The sequence below is a fragment of the Hipposideros armiger genome, unplaced genomic scaffold (assembly GCF_001890085.2).
Source record: "Hipposideros armiger isolate ML-2016 unplaced genomic scaffold, ASM189008v1 scaffold_114, whole genome shotgun sequence".
In the NCBI taxonomy this organism is placed as follows: domain Eukaryota; kingdom Metazoa; phylum Chordata; class Mammalia; order Chiroptera; family Hipposideridae; genus Hipposideros; species Hipposideros armiger.
Genome location: NW_017731464.1, coordinates 162,438 through 185,052, shown reverse-complemented (window position 1 = coordinate 185,052; position 22,615 = coordinate 162,438). Strand labels below are relative to the sequence as shown.

The 22,615-nt window shown below is 54.4% G+C and overlaps 1 protein-coding gene across 2 annotated transcripts in view; it reads right to left on the bottom strand.

Moving 5' to 3' along the window:
- Positions 1 to 7,778: 7,778 nt before the first annotated feature.
- Positions 7,779 to 22,615, bottom strand: part of SFXN5 (sideroflexin 5) — a 122,198-nt gene continuing 107,361 nt past the window's right edge. For both annotated transcript variants that reach the window (XM_019647632.1, XM_019647633.1), the window contains exon 14: positions 7,779 to 10,915. In XM_019647632.1, the coding sequence (XP_019503177.1) occupies positions 10,838 to 10,915 (78 nt within the window). In that variant the 3' untranslated portion in view covers positions 7,779 to 10,837. The remainder of the gene's footprint in view (positions 10,916 to 22,615) is intronic.

Sequence of the window (22,615 nt, the reverse complement as noted above, 5' to 3'; positions counted from 1 at the left end):
CGCCATGTAGATTAAAGCATTAGAGACTGGGCTTGAGGCTGAGCCTGCCACCAGTGCCCAAGGACTCAGGGCCTCCCAGTCTGGGAAAGAGCTCCCAGGCAGGCACACCAGCCTCGTCAGTTCCCCTGGCTTCAATTTGTTCACTTGTATTTCCTGCGTGTTACACACCAAGGTTTCCTTCATCCTCAAAAAGCAAGACCGGTATTCCTAATCGCCTTTCCCTTATGACATCCAGACCTATCTCTACTTCTTCACCTCCCAAGTGCCCCCCAACCCTCTGCTGATGCTGACGGCAGTCACCAGCAACAGTTACCGCCACCCCCTTGTGGCCAAACTCAACTACCTCCCATCTGGCTTCACGTGTACCCCAATCTTCTGGCTATTCCCCCATGACTCCCCCACCCCTAACTGCCTTCATTCCAGTACCTCTGACACCTCCTCCTCCTGCCTCTCTGAGTCCTCCCCAGTCTTGTCCATGCCTCATCGCCTCTGTCCACCCCAGGGTCAGTCCTCCTCACTGTGCCCCCGGCCTGGGCCTTTGAATCCACTGCCAGGACTTCTCTTTGGCTCCCTGGTCCACGCCTTCAGCCAACCTCCAAAGCTGAGCTGCAGAGCCAGCCAGCCAGCCAGCAGCCCTGTGTGGCACTCCATGCCCCTCAGCACCTCAAACCCAACACATTCACAGATAACTCATCTCATCGCCTGTTCTCCTGCAGGATCACCCACTTTGGCAAACGGCCAGGGTTTCTCCTATTTGGGAAAGTGTGCATGATTCTTAGGGGGGCTGGGAGGGGAGGCGTGGTGGGCATAATAAGCTTTGTGTAGATGTCAAGGATGAGGCTGACTTCAAAGGAGGATCGCCATGCTAGGGCTAGGGTTCTCTTCCTCAAGCCCAAATAGGACCGTGTCTCCCCCTTCCTAAGCCCCCATTCTGCCCTCACTTCTTCCTCACCCTGGGCCTCTCTACCTCGCTCCTGGTGCCTTCTGCTTCAGTCTCTGCCATGTCATCCCTGACTCTCAGTGAGCCATGGGTTCTGCCTGCACTGTGTTTTTCTTTACTTATGCTGTACTTGTGTCTGGAATGTCCTGGGGAGCTTGATCAATGTTGAAGTCATTGGAAAGATGTCAAAGGCCCAGCCTTGTTCCCCGGGGCGCACACAGGGACCCAAACCCAGAAGGCCCTTCTGCTGGGAGTATCAGCATCTCACTTGGGGCCAGTCAGTGCAAGAAACCAAAGGGCTTTGTCCCATTCCAATGCCCCTCTCCCCACCCTCCACACCCCCAACCAGGAAAACACATCTTTACATTCTAGAGAAGTCCAAGTTAAACCTTGGGTAAACTTTCTCACTGTCAAGCAGGTGGGGTGACCTCTGGGGAGCATATATGCACAGATTGGATGAGGGTGAGAAGAGGAGGCATCCTTTTGGCACTAGTGGGGGTCAGAGGCATAGGGGAGCCTTCTTCTCGAAATTCTCTCTTACTTGGTGGGGGAGGGGTGTAGGGAGATCACAGCAGAGCACCCCCTGTCATCCAGATAAAGAGCTGGAAAGGGCCCAAGGAAACCTGCCAATCTTCCTAGGCCAGGCCTGCAGGCGGCGGGGCGGGAGTCCCGCTGCACTCCCATCCATCCCCCATGTTGTGCCTCTCCCTGCAGACGGTAAATATTGGTGTTGTGACTTCATTAATAAAGGCTTCTGTGAGCCTGAAAAACATGGAATCAGGATGAACTATTTTCTGAGCTGCGGGCTTGCCAGGTTTGCTAATTTGGGAGTTTTTGGGCCCTCTCCAGGGAACAAACCAAAGTCTCTCTCGAAGAGACACAGATGCAGTGGGGAAGGGGAGAAGCAGCCCAGGAATGAGGCTCCCTTCCCTCCCCCAACTGCTCCTTCCCTTGGGGATCAGGGGTCTGCAGGGACGAGGACAGGTGGACAGGAGCTGCTGGACCAGGCCTTCTCTGTGACAACCTGATAGGTCATATCCCCTCAGCAGGCTGGCCTCCCAGGCCCTGCAGAGTCCGATGGGCTGAAGTGTGATGCGCACCTGTGAGAACCCCAAGTTGTATGCCGCTGAAAAGGAGGGAGCACAGGGGAGCTGTTCTTAACTCTCATGGCCTAAGCCCTGTACCTCACATTCAGGGAATGATCTTTACACATCCTCTTGTCCACGGAGCTTCCAGGATTAGTCCCTCCAGCCTCTGCAGCAGCATGGCTCGTGCTCTTAGCATCTCTGCACTTGGTTTACACAAACTCCTCCTCATGGGTGCTGTGAATGCTTCCGATGGGGCACATGGAACCCCCGCCTCATGAACTGTTCTGGCCAGGAGGGAGCCAGGGTGGGCCCACAGGCCTCTCCCAGAGCCCCTGCTCCGGGGCAGCCATGCAGGGGGAGGGGCAGGGAGGCCAGCAGGCTTAGCGGAGCAGGCCCAGCCAGCTTTCCTGTCAGACAGGCGCTGCCAATGCGGAGCCAGACATCGGAACAGGTTTAACCAATTACCCGCGCGCCCCATCTGCTGTCTGGGGTGTGTGTGAGGGTGAGTGCATGTGAGAGTGTCTGGGAGGGCTGTGGGCGTGTGTGTGCAAGTGTGACTGTGTGGGTGTGTGTGGGCGTGCGGCTGTGCACGTGGGCAGTGTGTGGCTGCAGTTCCTGGTCACACCCCCTTATTTGTCAAAGACTGTGGCTATCAGCTTACAGGTTTTCTGTCCCCCCCAAGGCTTGAGGGTCTGCATGGACAACGCACCCAACACTCCAGCCTCTCATTTCCTACCTTCCTCAGCACCACCTACTCTCAGGCTTTATCAGAGCCTAGAATTACAGCTTCTTTCAAATTACACATTCAGATATCTTTTCCTATCAGACCCCACATTCACTCAGTTTTCTTCTACATCCATGCTTTGACCTGATGGGCCTCTCCTGGCCACGGGGCCCTCTATATTCTCCCCCACATCCCCTTGTCCCACTGTTCCTTAGCTGCACCTGCTTGGCAAAATTGCAAACTTGCTTGCATCTGTTTCCCTGTCTGCCCTTGCAACTGAGGCTGTGAGGATATCAGGCCTGCTTGCTGGGTGGCACCCTAGGATGTCCAAGGTTCCAGCCTCAGCTGAGGCCTCACTCCTGTTGATAAGTCCACTCCCATTCTCCACAGGGGATGTCTCAAACAGTCACCCTTCTTCTCCTACCTCTTCTCTCCCTTACCCTCAGCAGAGGACTTTACTTCCACCTTCAGAGAGAGAAAAGCAACACTGGAAGGGTACACCTTCATATCAGTGAGGGGCCTGGCAGAAAGAGATGGTCCCTTTAAATGGGGCACTTTGAGAGTTAATTAAAGGAACAACAAATTTTGGAAAGCCAACAAGAGATGGTGCAGCACCCCAAGGCCATCAACAACGGGGAACCCATATGGCCCTTCGGCCTGAAGAGGCAACAGGCAGGAGGAGCGGTTACCAGAATCTGAGGACAGCTGGATGGGGAGGGCCCCAGATGGAGCTGTGGCCTTCAGTAGCGAGAGGCCCACAGAATGCAAGGGAGGCCCGGAGGAATAAATCCCTCCGTCGCTCTCTCCTCCAAGCCTCGTTTCCTGCTGGTGACTCCCAATGGTGGGAGTCAGATGTCAAGTCCATTCAAGTCATCCTCCTGGGATGGATAGCTTAGCTGGTGGAGAAGGGTGCAGAGTGGACCTGGAGGGGCCGGGGAAGCGAGCCTCTCACCCCTCAACGTCTCCCTTTCAAACCCACACTGCCTGCATCCAACCCATCTTCTCCACCTAACTCCTATTACCACCCGAGACGCTTCTCTCTGCAAGGATGATTCTCCCTGCATCCCTGGGAGACCTCACTCCTGGGTGGTTCTTTCTTTTTACAGTTTTTTCCACTGTCACTCATTAGAGTTTCAACATACCCAAGAGTCTCCCTTCTTTAGCGTCCCTCCCACCGTCCCCTTAGCCCCATGTCATGCTGCAGCCATTGTCATGTCTCTCTGCCCAACTCACAATCAAGTTTCTTTAAAGAATAAGCTATGCTGGCAGTCAGTAAGAGTCCTGCTAACTTCTCAGCACATGGCCATCTGGCTTTTGCCCTGAGCGTACTCCACTGGAGCCTTCTCTGCAGGACCTTCCAAGGGACACACCCTGCTCTTCATCTTCTTCAACTCTCAGCACCTACTAAGTACATGGATAGCCCCTCCTACTGAAGCACGCATTTGTCCTTTGGAATACCATGATCTCCTCATCTTCCTCTTACCTCTTGTATTAGTTTGCTGGAGGTGCCATGACAAGTACCACAGCCTGGGTGGCTTAAACAACAGAAATTTTCTCATGGTTCTGGAGGCTGGAAGTCTGAGATCAAAGTGCCAGCAGGGCTGGTTTTTTCTGAGGCCTTTTTCCTTAGCTTGCAGACGCCTGTCTTCATATTCACATGGTGTTGTTCTTCCTCTATGCATGTCTGTGTCCAAATTTCCTCTTCTTGTAAGGACACCTGTCATATTGGATTAGGACCCACCCTAATGACCTCATTTGACCTTAAACACCTTACCTTAAAGATCCTACCTCCAAATACAGTCACATTCTGAGGTATGGGGGAATTGGGACTTCAACATATGAATCTAGCGGTAGGGAGGGGAGGGGCAGTACACAATTCAGCAGGCCGTAACACTTAACTTGTGGTTAAACTTCTCAGCAGCCTCCTGTCTCTGCCCAGTCTTCATAGATGGGGACTCCTTGGGGTGCCTGCCAGCCCAGGTCTTCCTCTTCTCACCCCATGTACTCCCCTGAGTGGCTGCCACTGTTCCTTTAGCTCCAGGTGCTCTCAATAAATGGATAACAAGCCACTCTACAGATCCAATCCCGATCTGCCTGAGTTCACTCATTGCCTCCTAACATCTCTACTTGGTTATCTCACAGGAACCTCTATTAACTTATAAAACAGAATGCATCACCTTCTCTGCAAATTTGTTCTTCCTTCTCTGTTCCTTAGCACTGAGAAATGGCTCCACCATCTATGTCCTCTGCTGCCCAAGCCAGGAGCTTGGGGCCAACCTTTGACTTTTCTCTGCCACCCTCCTCACAATCAATCACCAAGAGCTAAACAGCCTTGATCTCTTCACTTCTCTTCATCCCCATCCCACCATTTGATCCAGGCCCCATCTTCCCTCACCTTGACTGCCACAGTGGCCTCTTACCTAGTCTCTCCAGCAGTCTTGTCTGGGTCCATGCTCCACTCCGCTCTGTTGCCAGATGAATCCACTTCCCCACTGAAAGCCTCTGATGGCTCCCAACTGTTCCTGGCCCTGCGGCAGCTGGCCCACTTTTGCCTCCAGTGTCTTGCCCCCTGTTCTCTAACAACACTGAGCTTCTGCCAGCTCAACCCTGGAGGAAGAGAGAGCCCTGCTGTACTGTCCCTCCCTCTGCCCAGCTTACCTGTGAAGAGGAGAATGAACTCAGGTGGCCAGGGGACTGAAGGCAGCCCCCTTCCCTCACTTTCTCGCTGAATTTGCATAGGGTCTTCAAGGGGGGCATCTACTGCCTCTGCCTGTTTGCCCATTTGTCCATCTTCTCATTCCCCTCTTTGTTCTCTTCTTCCTTTTCTCCACCCCTCCACAAGGCCCAGGGAACCGGGATGAAGTGAGGCCTTAGATTCTTTTTTTTTTTTTTTTAAAGATTTTTATTGAGGAATTGGGGGGATGGGAACAGCGCTGGGGAATTGGGGGAAGGGGAACAGCGCTGGGGAATTGGGGGAAGGGGAACAGTGCTGGGGAATTGGGGGAAGGGGAACAGACAAGTTGCTGTCGTTTTGTTCTTTAGTCTAGTTGTGGAGGGCGTTGCTTCACTGGCCCAAGTTGGCACCATCACTGCGCTCTTCCCGGGCGAGGCAGATCAATCGCCGGCTTCTGGACGGCCGCTCATTGCGGCTGCTGGCCGCTCATTGCGGCTGCTGGCCGCTCACGCTGGGTGCTGGCTACACACGGTAGCCCATGGCAACCCACTGCCACAGGGGCTGCAGCCTACGCCGTCGCCGGCGACTCATGGCAACCCAGCTCCAGGTTGAGCTGTTGTTCAGCATCTTAGCTGTAGAGGGCAGTGTCACTGGCCCTCATATGTGGGATCCGAACCGGGGCCCTCTGGCGTCCCAAGCCAGTTCTTAACCATCGCGCCACTCGGCTGGCCCAGGCCCTAGATTCTTGCTCTGGCTGAGGAGGTGTCCTTGTGGAGAAGGAGTCAGGCTCTGACCTTAGACAAGGCTGCCAGCAGCTACCTCATCTCAGAGTGGGGCATGGAGAAGGAACACTTCTCAGCCACTGCCCTGGTACTGCACCTGGTACTGAAGGGAAGCCTGGGCATGTGGGGGTTAGGCTTTGCGGGCAGTGGCTAAGAGGTTCCTGTTTGGGGGGTGCTAACCAGTGGCAGGAGGGTGGGTGAGGCGGCAGGTATAGGAGCAGCTCTGGGAGACTGAGGTAAGCTCCATTTGGAAATGAGGCCGGGCTCCCTAGAGCCTTGGGAAAGGGTCACTCGTCACTGCCCTCATCCCCTGGCGTCCTGACTCTCCTTCTAACCATGGCCTGAGTAGGAGGAGGGAGGCCCTAGGGGCCAGCGGGTGGGGAGAGGGCCAGGGGAAGCCACATTCTTGGAGTGTTAATGATCTCTGGGCTGGGCAGGAGCTGAGCCCCCAGACCAGCTAAAAACAACAAACAGCTCCCAGGAAGGATTTTCATCTGTCCTGAGAGTCAAGGATTTCCGCCCACCCGATGGGGGCTGTGACCAGTGGGGCTCATAGCAAAGAAATTCCCCAGAGACCAGAAGCCTCCTGACCCGGAAGTATGTAAGTGTGGCTTTGGGAACAGTCCCCTCCCCCATCCCTTTCCCTCCTCCCACCCTCCTAGGGAGGCCTAGCAGCCCCTGATTCTGGGGAGGGTGAGAGAAGAGTGGGTGAATTCCTCACCCGGTCTCTCCAATTTCTTTACACCAGTCCAGCAAGTGATGCTGTGCTTGACATTTTATACCTAAGGACACCAAGCCTCTGCTAGAGAAGATACTCCACACACATCTGACCAAATGAATGGGTGAATAAAGAAAGTGACTGGCTAGAAGTCACAGTCATGCTGGGGCCAAGCTGGGGCCGGAACCGAGGTTGGCCTCTTCCCAACTGTAGAGCTCACCTCTACTGCATGGTCTCTCTGCCCTGGGAGGCCATCAGCTTCTCCCTGCAAGAGTGGAAGATGCTTGGAGGCCCCCGAGAAGAGGCCTGCCCTCACTCCCTCAGGAACTCTGGGCAGTGCCTGGAAGCAGAGGAGCCAGAGCTCTCAGGGGGCAGCCAAAGCCTGCGGAGGAGTCAGGAAGGAGCAGAGTTCCCAGGGCTGGTGCTGGGCACACTGCAGACATTGCAGGTACCGTTCCACTTGGCTCAAACCTTTTCTCCCTATGAAGCCTCTCTTGGCCCCCAGGCAGTCCAGAACGACCCACTGCCCCACTTCCACTCCCCCTCTCAGTCCCCTGGATATAATCAGTATGAAACTCTACCAAAATCCCTTATCTACCCCAGTTCAGCAACCGCTCTGTAAAGGGGGTTCTTCCTGTGGAACTTCAACTCACCACCTTTGTCCTGTTTCCTGCCCTCACATGCTCTTCCATCCTTTCATCTCCCCTTCCCTCTGAGCCTCCCTGGGAGGCCTGGGTCTGCACCTTTCTCAGGGATCTTCCCACAAAATCGTCAGGTAGCCCACTGACTTGCTCCCACTGTGTCTCAGTGTCCCCACCTCTCCCACCTACAATTCACAAAGCTAAGCCCTGGTGCTGTAAATCCATCATTTATTGCCCACAGTTCATTAGTATTACATAAATCACAGAGACTGATACATTTTCTGAGGTTAAAAAGACACTGCAATGTAACCTGGATATGACCAAGGCATGTGTACTGGTGCCTCATTCATACTGGCCCAGGGCTGGAAAACCACCTTATTTCTGTCCTTTGGATTCTCCTCTCAGGACACCACCCTTCTGCTAGGCTGGAGCCCCAGGAGAGGAAACAGCCCGCCCCCCCCACCACCTTACCCCCCCCCACACACACACACACACAATCAGGAAGTGGAAAGGGGTCTGTTGGGCATCTTGACTCGGCAGCCATCTTGACATCTTGGGCTTTTGGTCCCTGCACTCAGATTGTTGTCTGGAAATGGGAGAAGGGCATCCCCAAGCCTTTGGAAATGTCTGAAATGGTTAGCGGAGAGTCAGGCAGCTACACCAGGATTGGAGAACCAGTTGCAGGCATGCCCTGTATTCTGGCACAGCTGGGCTAGCCAGCCCCACCCTGACTGTGGGTTCTGGCTCGGCCTCCTCCCCTGTCAAGAAACAATCTTCCCATGAGGCCTCCCTTCTTCTGGCCTCAGCAGAGTGGAGGATGGAAGTTGGCTGAAAGTTTCCCTTCATGGTGTTTTCCACAGCCAGACCAGGGCTTTGCAGCATGGCCTGCTGAATCTCTGTCACCACCACCTGAGCTATAAAGATCCTTTGCCACTACCACCCCTTAGCTCACCTGAAATTGCATTTGGGAGCATGACCAGAAATCATCCAGGAGACAAAGTAAGTAGGTTATGAGATGAAGAGGCCACAGAGCTGGGGCTGGGCTGGGGCAGCCAGCATAGAGGGGGAGTTGGAGAGACCCAATCTCTGCCAGGCCTTTCGAGGGGGTGGGAGTGGAGCTTGGGTGGGTAGTTTTGGTCCCAAGGTAAAGTGCACAAGAATAAGACCCAATGAGAGGAGGGATAGAGTGAGCTCGAAGTGAACTTTGTAAAAGAGGACCCAGACATGCCCAGCCCCTGTCACTGGCACACTCATTTTAGGGCAGGAGTAGCTAAAAAACACCAGTCCCTCCAACATCATGGCACCCCTTCCCTCTGTTTTGTCTTCTATGCTTATCTCTGCCTGCTCTCCTTCCTGATGGGCAGTGGGTTGGCTGCCTCTTGGGAGAGTGGAGGGCCCTCAGGGCAGCAGCCTGCATAACTAGCTGGGAGGCATTAGGGCCTGGCTAGGGGGTGATGGCAGCAGGGGCTTCTGGGGGGATGCATGGTGTCGATGCCTGTGGACACCCACCTCACCACAACTCCCCCACCCTAAGGACAGTGAGAGCTGCCCTGCTGGCCTTTTCCTGCATGTGCATGTATTCACCTCCAGCCAGGTCTCTCCCCAGCTGGAATCAGCAGGGTAGGGGAGGCCCTGTGGCTGCATGTTGAGGGCTCCTTCCAGTTGGGGACAGGTGAGGTGTGTGTTGAGACCCATGCTTCCTCCTTTTTGGGCCTTTCCGATGAGGGGGTTACCCTGTTAACCCCCAGCTCTGAAGAGTTCTCTTCTTTCCTGGCTTGCAAATGGAAAGGAGATGGCAGCAGGCGGTGTCGAGGCCAGTGCAGGGTGAGAGGCGGCATGCGGGGGTGGCCCCCTACTCAGGCCCAGGCGTCCACACTCCCTCCTCTTTCAGAACTGTTAAGTGTTTGGCCAAGATCAGGTGCTCCCAGGGTGTGGGGTCACACACATAAGGGCAAGGTCCGGGTTCTGAGGCCAACTGCTGGTCATTTCCATGGGGGCCTGCCCCTTTCCCAGCCCAGCGTCCACGTTGGGATGTGCCTGGGATGACCAGCATCGAAGCAGGACAGGCAAAGACAAGACCGAGCTGGGAGAGCAGGTGAGAACCTCTTGATCCAGTCCTCTGGTTCTGGGCAGAGAGTGGAAGCTCAGAGGAGGGAGTGGGCTTGTCCAAGTTCACACAGCCCTTTAGTGCCAGAGCTGAGACCTGCCATTCCTGGGTTGATGCTTCCTCTCAAACAGGTGCCTAGAGATCTGGCTTCCAAACTCTCAGGCACGAGACCCTTCCACTCAAGCATCAGTGGGAGGGGACAGGCAGCCTCGGTGGCTGGAGAGGCCTCCCTCCGGCAGTCAGCCCAGCTCCAGCCCCAACGCCCAGCTTCCAGCCTGGCGCCCAGAAGGAGGCTCTTCCATAGTGCAGAAATGCACCGGAGCGCACGCCCATGGCGCCGGCCTAACGTTGTTCCTTCATGGGGCTTCCTGCCTGGAGCTGGGGTCATCTCAGGGGCCTCAAATGGATCAGGGCTCCATGAGGGGTAACACCAGCCCCAGTGTATCACTGGGCTTCATGCAGAGGAACTGGTTCTGCAAGTGTGGCATGGGTGAAGGCCGGCCATCCTCAGAGCCAGATGCCCATGGAAACTTCCAGAGGCCTCCGGTGCTCCTTGATTTCCTGGGCCGCCTTCTGAGGCCTTAGTTATAGCTGGTTCATCCTGTGAGGTGTAGACTGCTTCCCCTCCCCTCCCCATCCCTGCCCAGCCCGGGGAGACATTGGTCTTGGCCACAGTAATATCTTAAATCTACCAACCTGGCTTTACCAACTAGATCCCAGGACTACTCTTAACTCCCACCACCTGTCCACCTGCTAGCAACAGCCTATCTGGGCAGCTGCAACCAAGGCTTGGTTCTGATAAAAAATAAAAATAAAAAAACAAAGTATAAAAGGATCCTAATTCTACCCCGTGGGCACTCTACAATTTTTCAGCTTCACACATAATTGTGCTGAGTAGAGTTTTGATAACCCCACGTAAGGCCCAGAAATGCACTTGATTATTTTTTATAGGAAATGTGTCAGAATTCCTCTCCCTTATGTTAACGTGTGAATAGATTAGTCTCCCTACCACTGTGGATGGAGGTTCCCCCCACCCCAGGTGGCCCAGGACTGGTGGGGTCAGCTGCTTGCCCCTCCCTGCAGGTACAGCCCATAATACCCCTTCCCTGCCCCCACACCCCTGGCCTGGACAAGGCCGCATCCCCAGGCCAGCTGGCCACCACTCACAGCCCCTTGTTGTACACCACTGTCCGGCTGCTCGTGGCCCGGGCAATCTCAGGCTCTAACTGGGATGTTTCGATCTGAGGAGAGAGTGAGAACAGAGGGAGGAAAGGTAAGGGGAGATCGGAGGGGAGAGGTGAGCGGGGAAACTGGGAATAGTAGTTAGGACTACCCTGAGGCCCACAGTTTCCACCCACCCCCACCCACTCTGGCACTCCAGCCAGGGCCCACGTGTGCCCTCTACTGACACGTCTTCCTTCTTTTCTACCCTCCTGCCAAGGGGCTCACAGTATCTCTTCCCGCCCAGATCTTGCCGCTTCCTCTGACAGCCTGTCCGTGCGGGTAAACATCCTACACTCTGGCCTCTGAGCTGTGTTTTTCTCATCGCCAATGACCTTTCCCACTGCACTGCACAAACCCCCTCCCAGGGCCACACCCTGGACCTGGTCACTACCCAGACTCCTTAAATCCAAACCCCACCCTCTAGGACCCAGCAGTTCCCTATCCTTTCAACACCTCACTCACTCTCCCTCCCTGTTTGTAGACCACCAAAACCTCAGGCTCCAGACTCCCTACATCCCAGTCTTCACATCCTCCCCCTCCAGCCTGGACACAAGGGGCCATCACTTCAGCCACTCCCTGGCCCCAAGGTCCTTCTAGCTCTGACTGGCAGAAGCCCTGCTTTGGAGGAAGCCAATTGTACATCCACCTTATCTCCATCTGAACCTGACCATCTGAGACCATGCAACATTCACTGTCTCTGACTTTGGCTGGACCCTCACAGTGGCCAGGCAAATCCCAACCCCTTGGCCCTCCCATTCTCCACAGAGGCCACCCCACCCTCAGCTTCCCACTCATCCTGAGCAGATGAGCCTTTTTTGTATCTAAGAAGAAAAAGTATAATAGAAGGCATCAGAAGGACTCCCTCAGTGTCCCATCATCAAACCCGCGACCTGTGTCCATACTCTGCTCCGCAACTGCCCTCCTGCTATCCCATAGCGACAATCCCTCCCTTCAGAAGCAGATTCCCATGAGCTCCATTTTCCCCCTGTTCACTCCAGGAGCCCAATCTTGGGACTGTCCTCCCTCTTTCCCAGCTTTTCTGTTCACTGACTCCTGCCCACCAGCATTTCAACACAGACAAGAACCTTCTGTCTGAGAAAACTTCCTCTTAACCTACTGTGTCATGCTGTAGCTACCGCCTGGTGTCCCCAACAACCAAGTTTCTTTAAGGTGTTGTCTACAGTAGCTGTCCCCACCTCTTCACCTTCCCACTGACTTTTCAACCCACAGCAAACCTGGCTTGTGTTACCACAACATTCCACAAAAATCTTTCTCTCCAAGTTCACTGCTGCCCCCCTTTTTGTGACATCCACTGGACACTTCTCAGGATCCCCAGGTACACACCCCCTGGGTGACTCAATCTTCCCGGTGACTCTCAGATTGGAGGCGTCTCCAGCCACGTTTCCCCCCTGAGCCTCAGGACCACAACTGACTGCATACTAGACCTTTCTATGGATGTCTCACAAACCCAACTAAAATGGAACTGAATCAACCCCTGCTCCAACCCAGCTCCCCACACTGTCACCCAATGGTGCTCTGGCCAGAGACCCTGGGGCTGAGGCAGAAGGTGCCACAGACCAGCCCTGACTTCAAAGAGCTCAGTCACACCCAGGCTGTGCACATCAGAGGCCAGGCAAAGGGGAATTTGGTGTGGACTAGAGCTGGTGGGCATGGCAGAGTTCCTGGAGAAGGGGGACCCTTCCTCTGTAGTCCCTGGTACCCCAATACCCAGGCTTTGACCAGTTGAGAGGGCCAAAGAGACAAGAGCTAGTCTCAAGACCTGGGCCTCTTCCCCAGCCCCTCTCCTCAAACCACCTCCTCCGTCCCCGTCCCCACCTCTGCCGGCCTCTGAGTCCCCTCCACTCCACCCGTTCCCCTCATCCCCACGCTGCCACTGACACAATGCACAGCGCCCACGCTTAAAAATCTAAATGCTTTTGAAAATGTTTAACCTAGTTAGACAAATTAGCAAAAATTTGTGCAAAACAATTTAGGTATTTAAAATATTCAATGTTTTTAAAAAACTGGAAAACTGTTCTTAGCTTTCAGCTGCAAAAACCAACAAAATATAACATCCCAGCAATCTTACCATGAGGTGTAACATAACCCTTCGGGAAAGCTGTTAAACAGCTACTGAGGCATCCTGGGAAATAGCACTTCATTTATTCAAATGCACATATGTCAGGCTTTTGCACCATATGTCATTCCAAGCTATTTACAGTAATAATTAAATCTTAATCAACGTTTAACCTCTGTAAAATGTTTGAAGAATCCTAATCACCCTTCAGACTGCACTAATGAAGGAGAAATATATAAACATAAAAGGAAAATGATGCATAGATATCACACTGGAAAGAACAGTAATTGCAAAATTGTATTTCTTTTAAATATAATCAGTAAATGATGTAAAGTAAGCCAAGGAGTATTTTAAGTTAAGACATCTTGGATGTCAGAGGTGTGAGCAGCTAATTTTGTTCTGCTACCCATAACAGATGTAGCATATTTTATTTTAGTGCCATTATTAGCAACTTCCCATGCCGGCTTTCACTGAAGCACTGAGGCCCGCATGAAAATCGGAGAGGCTGCTCACCGCCACAGTGGAGGGCCACAGGCCGGGGCCGGGGCCCACTCGGCCCACTCCCTGGAGAGCACCGGCCCCGGTGACCTTCCCAATGGAAGCTGTCACAGACCCAGGGCTCCCAGGCTCTCCGCTGTGCTGAGGGCAGCAGGTAGGAGGGAAACACCCTTCTCATCAGGGCTGGGGAGACGCAGGCAGTGGGAAGGTTCTGCGGGAGGAGGTGAGTGAGGCGCTCAGGAGCAGGGCCATGGGGACAGAGCTGGCAGTTAAGGTTTGTCCTCTCATTTCAATGCAATCAGCCCTCAAAGTCAGCAGGTGTTTGTGGCTGCTGACTCCATACACCATGGCTGGGCACACAAAGATGGATAGGATCAGCCCGTGCCCTTGAGAAGCTCCAAGTCAAGGGAGAAGTCAGATACGAAAGCAGATGATTCCAGAGAGAAACAAAGTGCCATAGAAACCGGGGAGAGGTTGGGGGTTCCCGTGTACTGAGGAAAGAACAAGGAAGGCAGGCTTCTCAGAGGAGGTGGGCTAGGAAGAAAATAGAGGGTTTTGATGAGCGGGCAGGGAAAGCTTGCTATGTGAAGGGAAAGGCATTAGCTGGCCAGCATGGCCTGTTTGGTGTGGGCAATGTTGGGCATGGGGGGTATGTGGCAGGAAATGGAGGCGGGGCTGGGGCAGGCAGGCCCTTGTAGACTGCATGAAGGTGTCAGCATTTTATCTGAGGGCCATAGGGAGCCGTGGAAGGAATCTGAGCAGGGGTGGGCTCCATTTTGGAAAGGCTTCTCTGGTGGCAGTGGGTGTGGAGGACAGGCTGGAGGGGTGAGGTGGCAGCTGTGGGAATCAGAGAGAGGTGCCAGTTCCTGCTCTCTGATGCTGCCAGTGGAGCTGAGAGGAGGGCGCACACAGGGGATCCTTTCTGAAGATGAAATCCATAGGAGTTGATGACCAATCCTATGTGGGGGTGAGAGGGAGGTGTCGAGGATGACTGTGCATTGGATGATTCCTAATTCTGGCTCGGGAGCTGGGTGGCTGGTGATGCCATTCTCAGAGGCAGGGAATATGGGAGGAGGACAGGTCAAGGTGGGAGGGTGATAGGCTCAGGTTTGGCCATGTTGAGTCCCCCAGGGGTAGAGGTCTGAGAGGCAGACAAGGCCTGGGGCCTGGAGCTCAGGGCAGGAGTCTGGGCAGGAGAATGAGCCTGGGGTGTGTGAGCACAGCCAGAGTCCCTGGAGTGGAGGAGCTTGCCCAGGAGAGCAGATGGAAGGGGAGGGTGCCAGGTCTGGGGAACAGGCACACTGAGGGGCGGGCGTAGAGAACAAGCCCATGATGGTGGCCTTGGGGGACCAGCCTGAGGAGCAGAAGCAGTGACAGAGGGTGTCACAGATAGATACGAGGCAGCGTGGACACCAGACAGAGTTTTCTAGGTGATCCCAGAGAGGGCTGAGGGGCTTTGATCTTGGCACCGGGATATGGTGACCTCCAGAGTCCAGGTTTCTTAACCTTCACTCAGCACTGACCCCAGTCACAGCCTCTGACCCAGACTCACAGTCCTGGACCAACTCAACTGGCTGTTGGTGAAGGCCCCTCCAGCTCTCTGGCCACAGCTGGGGGTTGGGTCAGTGGCTCACCATCTTGAGGTCTCATGGGTGTCAGGACTACTGGGGGTCCTTGCATGGCCACTGGGCTTGCGAGGAGGGCTGGGGCAGGGACGCCTGGGTTGCCGCCCCCTTGAAGATCACCTGCCCGAGGTAGGGGTGCTGTCTCCTCCATAGAAATCACATCCAGGGCCCTGCTGGTAAATGAATGTGATTCAGGTCCTGGGTGAGGACGATGGAGTGCCCTGTTGTAGCCCTAACCAGCTCTGGAGTCTCCGAGGTAGGGACAAAGGGTTTTGCTGTTCTTTTGGGGTCCGCCTACTGTTTGGGGGGCTTATGGGTAAGGAGCAGAAGCTGGCTGTATGTGCCACATTGGCAGCAGAATAAATGGGCTGGTAGCTACAGTGGCTCAAGGGCGGATTGTGAAAAGGGGAGGTGCCAAGGCCTAGTTGGAGGAGTGGGTGCAGCAAGGAGGTACAGCACCAGCTCAGTAAAGGCTGGAGCCCCAGTGGGCTGAGGGCAGCGGCTTAGTTCTGACCACAAGTGAACTCAGAGGGGCCTCCTTTAGGGAGAAGGTGACAGGACAAAGGGGGCTGGGCAAGTGGTGGCCACAGGGAGAAGGAGTGACCTAGCTACAGGCTGCCAGTGGGGGACAGGCAGGAACGTGAGGGTCCCTCTGTTCATCTGGTGGACTCTTCCCCAGGCCATTGATGGCCAGTCAGCTGCCCTGCTGGCATTTCCTGACTCTGAGGCAGACCCTGCACCCTCGCTCCCAGACAGCCTCATCTGGATTGCTGTCCCCCACCAATATCAGAGCTCCAACCCCATCCTCCAAACCCAGCCGGGCTCTGCTGTCCCTCACGACAGACATCCCCAGGATCTGGTTGCACTGAAGGTCAGAGGCAGCAAACATGAGGCACCACTTCTAGTACCCACCCCGCAGGCTCCCCTGAGCGCTCCAGGCCCAGCTGGCCCCAGAGTCCCCTAGAGCCACCTGAAGGCCTTCCTTTGTGGCATGGGAAGGGTTAACCTTGAGCTATTTGCCTCTGTCACCTGGCTCATCCTGGGTGGGGGGCCAGAGTCAGGAATGCATTTGGGGCCACCTCTGTCTCTGCAGCCTGGGAGCACACACCTGCAGCCAGCGGCCAGGATAGTTTACATATTTGAACCTGGAGCTAAGGTGCTGAGACATAAACAGGAAACTGGATCCCTGGCCTGTGCCCCATTCTCAGGGGCTTTTACCTACTACAAAGAACTTCCTCCTCCTTGCCTTTCTTCTGGTGGCTTTTCTGCCTCCTTTTCAAAGGCACAGGGCTGGGGGCTGGGGTGTGTGCAGTGTGACCTTGTGACACCACTCAAAGCAGCCTCCTGCTCCTGGCCAAGGGTCTGGGACTCTGAGAGTCTGCAGGTGGTGACGACATTGACATGGAGTCCAACACCCAGGCTGGCACCTGGCTGACCCTGTGTGCCCGAGGCCTCTGCCAGGCGGGGAACGAACTTGCCTCCTGGGCAAACACATCAGGGCTGGGCAGACCTGAGATCCTGCTCAGACACACACATCCAGGCCCCATTTTCGGGGGAAGACAATCGGAGTGGTGGGCAGGGGTGTTAGGCTGGGGGTGAGGAGCAGCGGAGGCCTGAACCTGGACCCGAGTAGGCCTCTGGTGCTGGTTCTGGGCTCCTACTGCCTTCCCAATAAATATCAGATGCCTTGACTGGATACTCAAGGCCTTTTGGAACTTTCTCCTGGTTCCTCACCCACTGGCTGCTCTCCATTTCCAGTACATTGTATATTTAGGCTTTGAGGCCTGACTCTAGCTATATCCTAATCTTCTAAGTCTGCCTCCTCCAGGAAGCCATCCCAATCTTCTCAGCTCAAATCTATTGTTGCCACCTCTGGTGCCCCTGGCACGTCTTTCCAGCTCCATCACATTCCCAGTCACAGGCCAATTTGTACACTAACCGTCTGTGAATACAGTGGTCCCCCGCCTCACCCCAGTGTGAGCCACTTGAGCCAGCTCAGTATCCCTGTGCCTTGAGCACGATAGGTCCTCGATAAAAATCAAATCAAATTGAACCAAGCTCCCCAAGTGCAGGGATCCTGTCTTATACTTTTCTACATCCCCTGTGCCACGTGCACCCAGTGAATGTTCAGCCCCCCCTCCCCATTTTGGAGCTTTGCGCTGTTCCTGGGTGCCCTCTGGTAGACCAGTTTCAGAATCATTCTCTGTCCTCCTTCTCAGCCTAGAGGCCTCAGTTTTCCCATATGAGCAATGGGAAGATTTTCTACCTCTTGGGGCTGGGATGAGGATAAGTCAAGAAATGGGTAGGAGAGCCCTTTGGAGACTTGAAAACCTATGAACCTATGTGCTGCTGCGTAAGGAAGGCAGGACTCCGTGGTTATCCCAGTGACCAGGCACGGTCTTGCTCGCCGGCATCTCCTCATGGCTCACAAGGCTGAGCTCTTGCTGTGGGCCAGGCATGTTCTAAACACTTTGCACATATAGATGCTTTTAATCCTCTCAATAGAAGCTTTGTACAACCAAGCCTCCTCCTTCCCTGTGCTGAATTCATCTAGATGTTCTAGAAGGTCCTAGAAAGAACCAGGGAGGGACAAGTTGAGAGGCGGCCCTGCTGAGGCCTGTCACTGGGGCATGTGTGTGCATATTTGAGCATGTGCTTGTGTGTGGGCCTGTGGGCACATGCAGGTGTGGGGTGGGGGTGTGGGGAACAGGCAACATGACAGGTGGTGTTGGCGTTCCTGGGCTCCGAGTGGCTTCGCCATTCCAATCCATCCCTCCTGGGGGGTCCTGTGGGTAAACTCCAAGAAAACAGCGGGCGGGGAGGCAGCAGATTTCTGATAGCAAAAAATAGCCCACTTTGGAGTTCAGTAGGGACTGATTAAACTAGTAAATGAGAAAAACCCCAAACAAACATTTCTAAGCAAAGTGGGAGATGGATTTGAGATTGGAGGGGAAGAGGCCCCTGTTCCGGGAGACGGTGAACACCTGTGGACTCAGGAGGAACACAATATCCCCTAGGCATTGCCTCTGGCCTCACATCAGCCCTGGGAGAATGAGAGAAGCAGGAATTACCAAAGTCAAGGTGAACCCAGATGAGCCACACTCTGTATTAGGAGCTGAAAGGGAGTGCCAGCTCTCAGCTTAGGGACACTTTGTGTTGAGGGAGGGAGAAAGAATTATTGTCCCAAAGAAGGAGATGGGACACAGGAAACACATACCACAAGAGCCTACATGTGTGAGGTGAGATCCTGCTGGGGCTCATCAGGGAGGACTTCCTAGAGGAGGGGTCATTTTTAGAACAGTTTAAATGAAGACCTGAGCCCATTCTTAACTCATCTGAATTATTGGTTGGGAGTTTGAATGCTTTCTCGGAGAAGGAGGGGCAAGCTGGGGGAGACATTTGCTTCTGGTGGGTCACAGCTCCCATCCAAGTTGGTTAATCAAAACCATAATTTTCCTCAAGGCTGGTGAGGGGGAGAGAGACGGTGGAGGTTCTGGTACCCCCTGAGAGTCCCCATCCTCTTCTCCCATACAGGGAGGGTGTGCCTCTTTGTTTCTCAGCTCTGAAAGCTGGAGGGGAAGAAGTGAAGGGTAAGGGGTAAGAAGTGAGAAGAGGGGTGACTAAGCCTGACCCTCAGGTACCTCATCTACAGCAAGGGCCTAGCCTCTAAGAATAAAGGGTGCGAGAATGCGAGGGGGGCCTTAGCTTTCCTCAGAACATGCTTCTAGTGCCCTAGACCCTCTAGAGATGAGGTGAGGAGGAACCAGGTTGGGGGGAGGGGTTGGCAGAGCTGCCAAGGAGGCTGGAAGCAGGAAGCCCTGGGGACTCTGATGATGTCTTTTCTTCCAGTCAAGATGTCTGACAAAAGCTGGAGGAGCAGAGGGAGGATGCAAGGGGATCCCCAATTGAGGTGTCACAGAAGGCTGAAGGGCAGAAGCCAACAAACCCACAATTGCAGGGCAAACAAACCCAACAGGATACAACTCTGGCTGCTAGTAAACCTGCAACCTTGGCCCCACTCAGCCCCCGCAAAGCTGATACGGGGAAGAGAGAAACACACACACTTGCACAGTCCCCGGCCCTACAGAACTGCCGGGGCCCTTTCCTCCACCTGCAGTCCAGCCAGAAGCACGCCCCCCCCATCTTTCCTATGCCCCCACCCTGGCCCTTACTGCTGCGGGGAGGCCAGAAGGATCTGAGAGAGTGCTGTTCCGAGGAAGGGTAGGGTCTACCCATTCACAATTTGGCACTATTCTTGTGCCATGCCTGGCCCCAGAAGGTGGTTCTCAGAGAGCCCACCCATGCTGCAGAGAGGATACCTGAGGGTCAGCATCTGACTTAAGGTCACAAAACCCACCGTCAGCTCTCCCAACTCTAGGACCAGGGCCTGGTCTCTTGGTTTCATTTCCAGAATCCTGATGAGCAGAGCCAGGAAGAAAATGAGTTCCAACACCTTATCTGATGGCTGGGGAAACTGAGATCTTTGAGGTCAAGACCCAGGTCATACGAATAGCTGAGGCTGAGGGATGCCATCGCAAGGAGAGGAGGGCAGGCCTGGGGGACGTGGGGTGACCCCAGCCCCATCCTTACCTAGGGACAGGGGCAGAGCCCCCACTCCCTCAAGCCTCACTCATTCACAAAAGAGCCCCAACTTTTCCTGTGGACACATTTCAACCTCACCAAATCAGCTAATTATTGACAGTTGGTGAAGAGGAGATTTCACTTTTTCCTCCTGTTAAACTGCTCCTAATTAGTTCCCTGTCACCATGGCTGGCTTGCCCGCCCGCCGCTCGCCGTTCACGCGGTAATCCCGCTGCACAGTGCCTCATTAACCTTTTGCTCCTCTCCTGCCGCCTGCCAACAAGATGAAGACAAAAACAGATTGTTGAACAATGGCTCCGGCTTGTATGTGCAGCCCTGTTCCCCAGCTTCCGAGCTCCCGGGGGGAAAAGTGGGGGGAATAGAGAGGGGAACGGGGTTGGGTGGGGAGCCCAAGAGGAATCCAGGAAGGGAGAAAGAGGCACAAAGACAGACAGACAGAAAGAGAAACAGGCAGAGACGTGGGGAGGGGGTCTTGGCCAAGGTAGTGCTTCTTGCTCTGGGGAGACATGAGGTTCATTAAACAGGATTAGAAGCGATCCCAGGTGGGGAACACTGGCTGTCAGAGTTGGGGGGACATGCACATCCCCTGGTCCAGCCGCTTTTGGCAGCCAAGCTTGTGGGCCTGGAGACTGGACCCTGGACATCTCCCTCGAGGTACCAGTCACCAGTGTACATGCGTGTGTGCATGCAAGTGTGTGTGTGTGTGTAGCTGTTCTAGAAATGACCCCTCCTCTAGGAAGTCCACCCTGATGAGCTCCAGCAGGAACTGTCTCACCTCAAGTGTGCAGACTCTGTTGGTGTGTGTCTCCTGTGTCCCACCCTCCTAGGGACAATAGTCCTTTCCCCCTCCTTCAACACATAGGGCGTCTGTAAGGTTGAGAGCTGGCACTCTTTATCAAATGACCATATTTGCCTAGAACCCAGAGCCCCAGTCTCCAGGGAGGGCAGGGCCAAAAAGGCCACCACAAAGCAGACCCCACCGTGCCATGGAGGCCGCCACAACTCACCTGACCTCGAGTTGCCCCAGGAAAGCTCTAGCACAGCCTCTCTGCTTTATTTCCATCATAACTGTACCATCACCTGATATTTCTTGTTTACTGGACTTCTGTCCACTCTACCGGAACAGAGGCCCCCTGAGACTGAGGGCTATGACATGGCCCAGCCAACCAGGGGCAGGAAGAAGGGGAAAGCACCCCAGCGTCTATGGGGTGGGGAAAAGCCTCTGTCCATGCTTGGCATGGCCTGGCTGACTTAGCCTTGGCCAATGCCCCATAGCCTAAACCTGCAGGTCACAGGGTCTACCAGGGCAGACCTCATGCTCCCTACATGGCGATGGGGCTGGGGCCCAGAAGAGAGGCCACACCTTGTGCCCCTATTCTCGCACCCAAGTTCCTAAGGCGGTTCTCTGCCCCACCTGCTGACTGGCCAGCCTCCCAGCTCTGGGTCAGAGACCGAAGGCTAACACGCACTCCAGATGGTCCCTGTGAACTTGGATATGGACTTCCCGTGACGGGTAGGAGGGCTGGCTGAGGGCACTGCAATGTTCCTGTTGATACATTAGCAGGGAGCCATCTGGGGCTCAAACCTGGGCCTTCTCATTTTATAGTGAGGTGGAGGTGGAAGGGGGGGCTACGGAATCCTTCTGTGGACACAGAGCTCACTTCATCGTTACCAGCTTTGGACTTTGATGTGCCTCAGTTTCTTCATTTGTAAACAGGGAATAATATGGGGACCTAGTTTGTAGTACTATCACTTTCTGGACCCCCCTTTCCCAACCACAGGCAACCAGGCCCCTCTACTTACTGGACCCAGGGACCCCATCACTGCCCCCTCTGCAGGCTCCCAACCCCCAACCCACAGAACACCAAGTGAATGAAACTTTCTTTGCTGTTCAGTGGTTTCCCATCCCTGAGCTCACTCCTCTGAACAAAGAGAGAAACCTGACTACCGTTTTGCCTCCTAGACTGCCTTGTCTAGCTACATCACCGTTTCCAAGTCTTGTCGCCTCCTTCTAGTCCCTCTGCAGCAGCTCATTTGCAGATAGCCCCCTCTTCCTTGAAATGCCCTTGTCCTCAGCGTCCATGAAGCCACTCCGTTGGGGTTCTCCCTTTGCCCCGGTTGCTCCTGCCCTTTCTTGACACCTTTCCTTCCCCTCTCAGTGACCTCACCCCTTCCTCAGCTTCAGTTCCCCCCATGCACCTAAGGCTGCATGTCTCCAAACAAAATCTCTACCCAGCCCCGGAGACACACACATCTGTTGAGGCAACATCCCTTGAGAGTCAGTAATACCTGAGACTTGAAGGACATTAGGAGGATTTAACACAACAAAGCATGCGGACTTTCCCAACATGCTGCCTGGCCTAGTAGATGCTTAGCAAATGGTAAGTATTATTTGCGATTTTAATTTTAAAATTAGCACCATCTCAATAGGCAGAAATACTGATGTGAAAAGAGCAGACAAAACTCTCATCCAGGGATTGAAGTTCTTTCCTCAGCCTCTGGGGTTAGTAGGTTGGAAACCGCACACGGATCACCGCAGGCCAGCCAGGCTAGGAACCAGCCCCTAAATGCCATCTCCAAGTCCCCTAATTAATTAGTTAGTGTTCCAGCGATTATGCCTGTTGACAACCTTGGTGTCTCTTGGCAAAGGTGGGTCAGCCCAAGCAAGCCCAGACTTATTGTGGCAAATCCCACTGGCTTTTGGGATGTGAGACATGGTCCCCACACAGCAGAAGCAGTGCCTCGTTAAAGAGACTTAATTGGGAGGATGAAAGCGGGGAACAAGGTCCTCTCAGGCAAGTGGCTGATGGCCTTGGTGCTGTAGGCCACAGAAAGGCCTCAAAACACCCCATAATGCCCAGCCCTGCCTGCATCCTATTGGGGTTGATACAGGTAAGGAGGTGGCTCTGAAAATC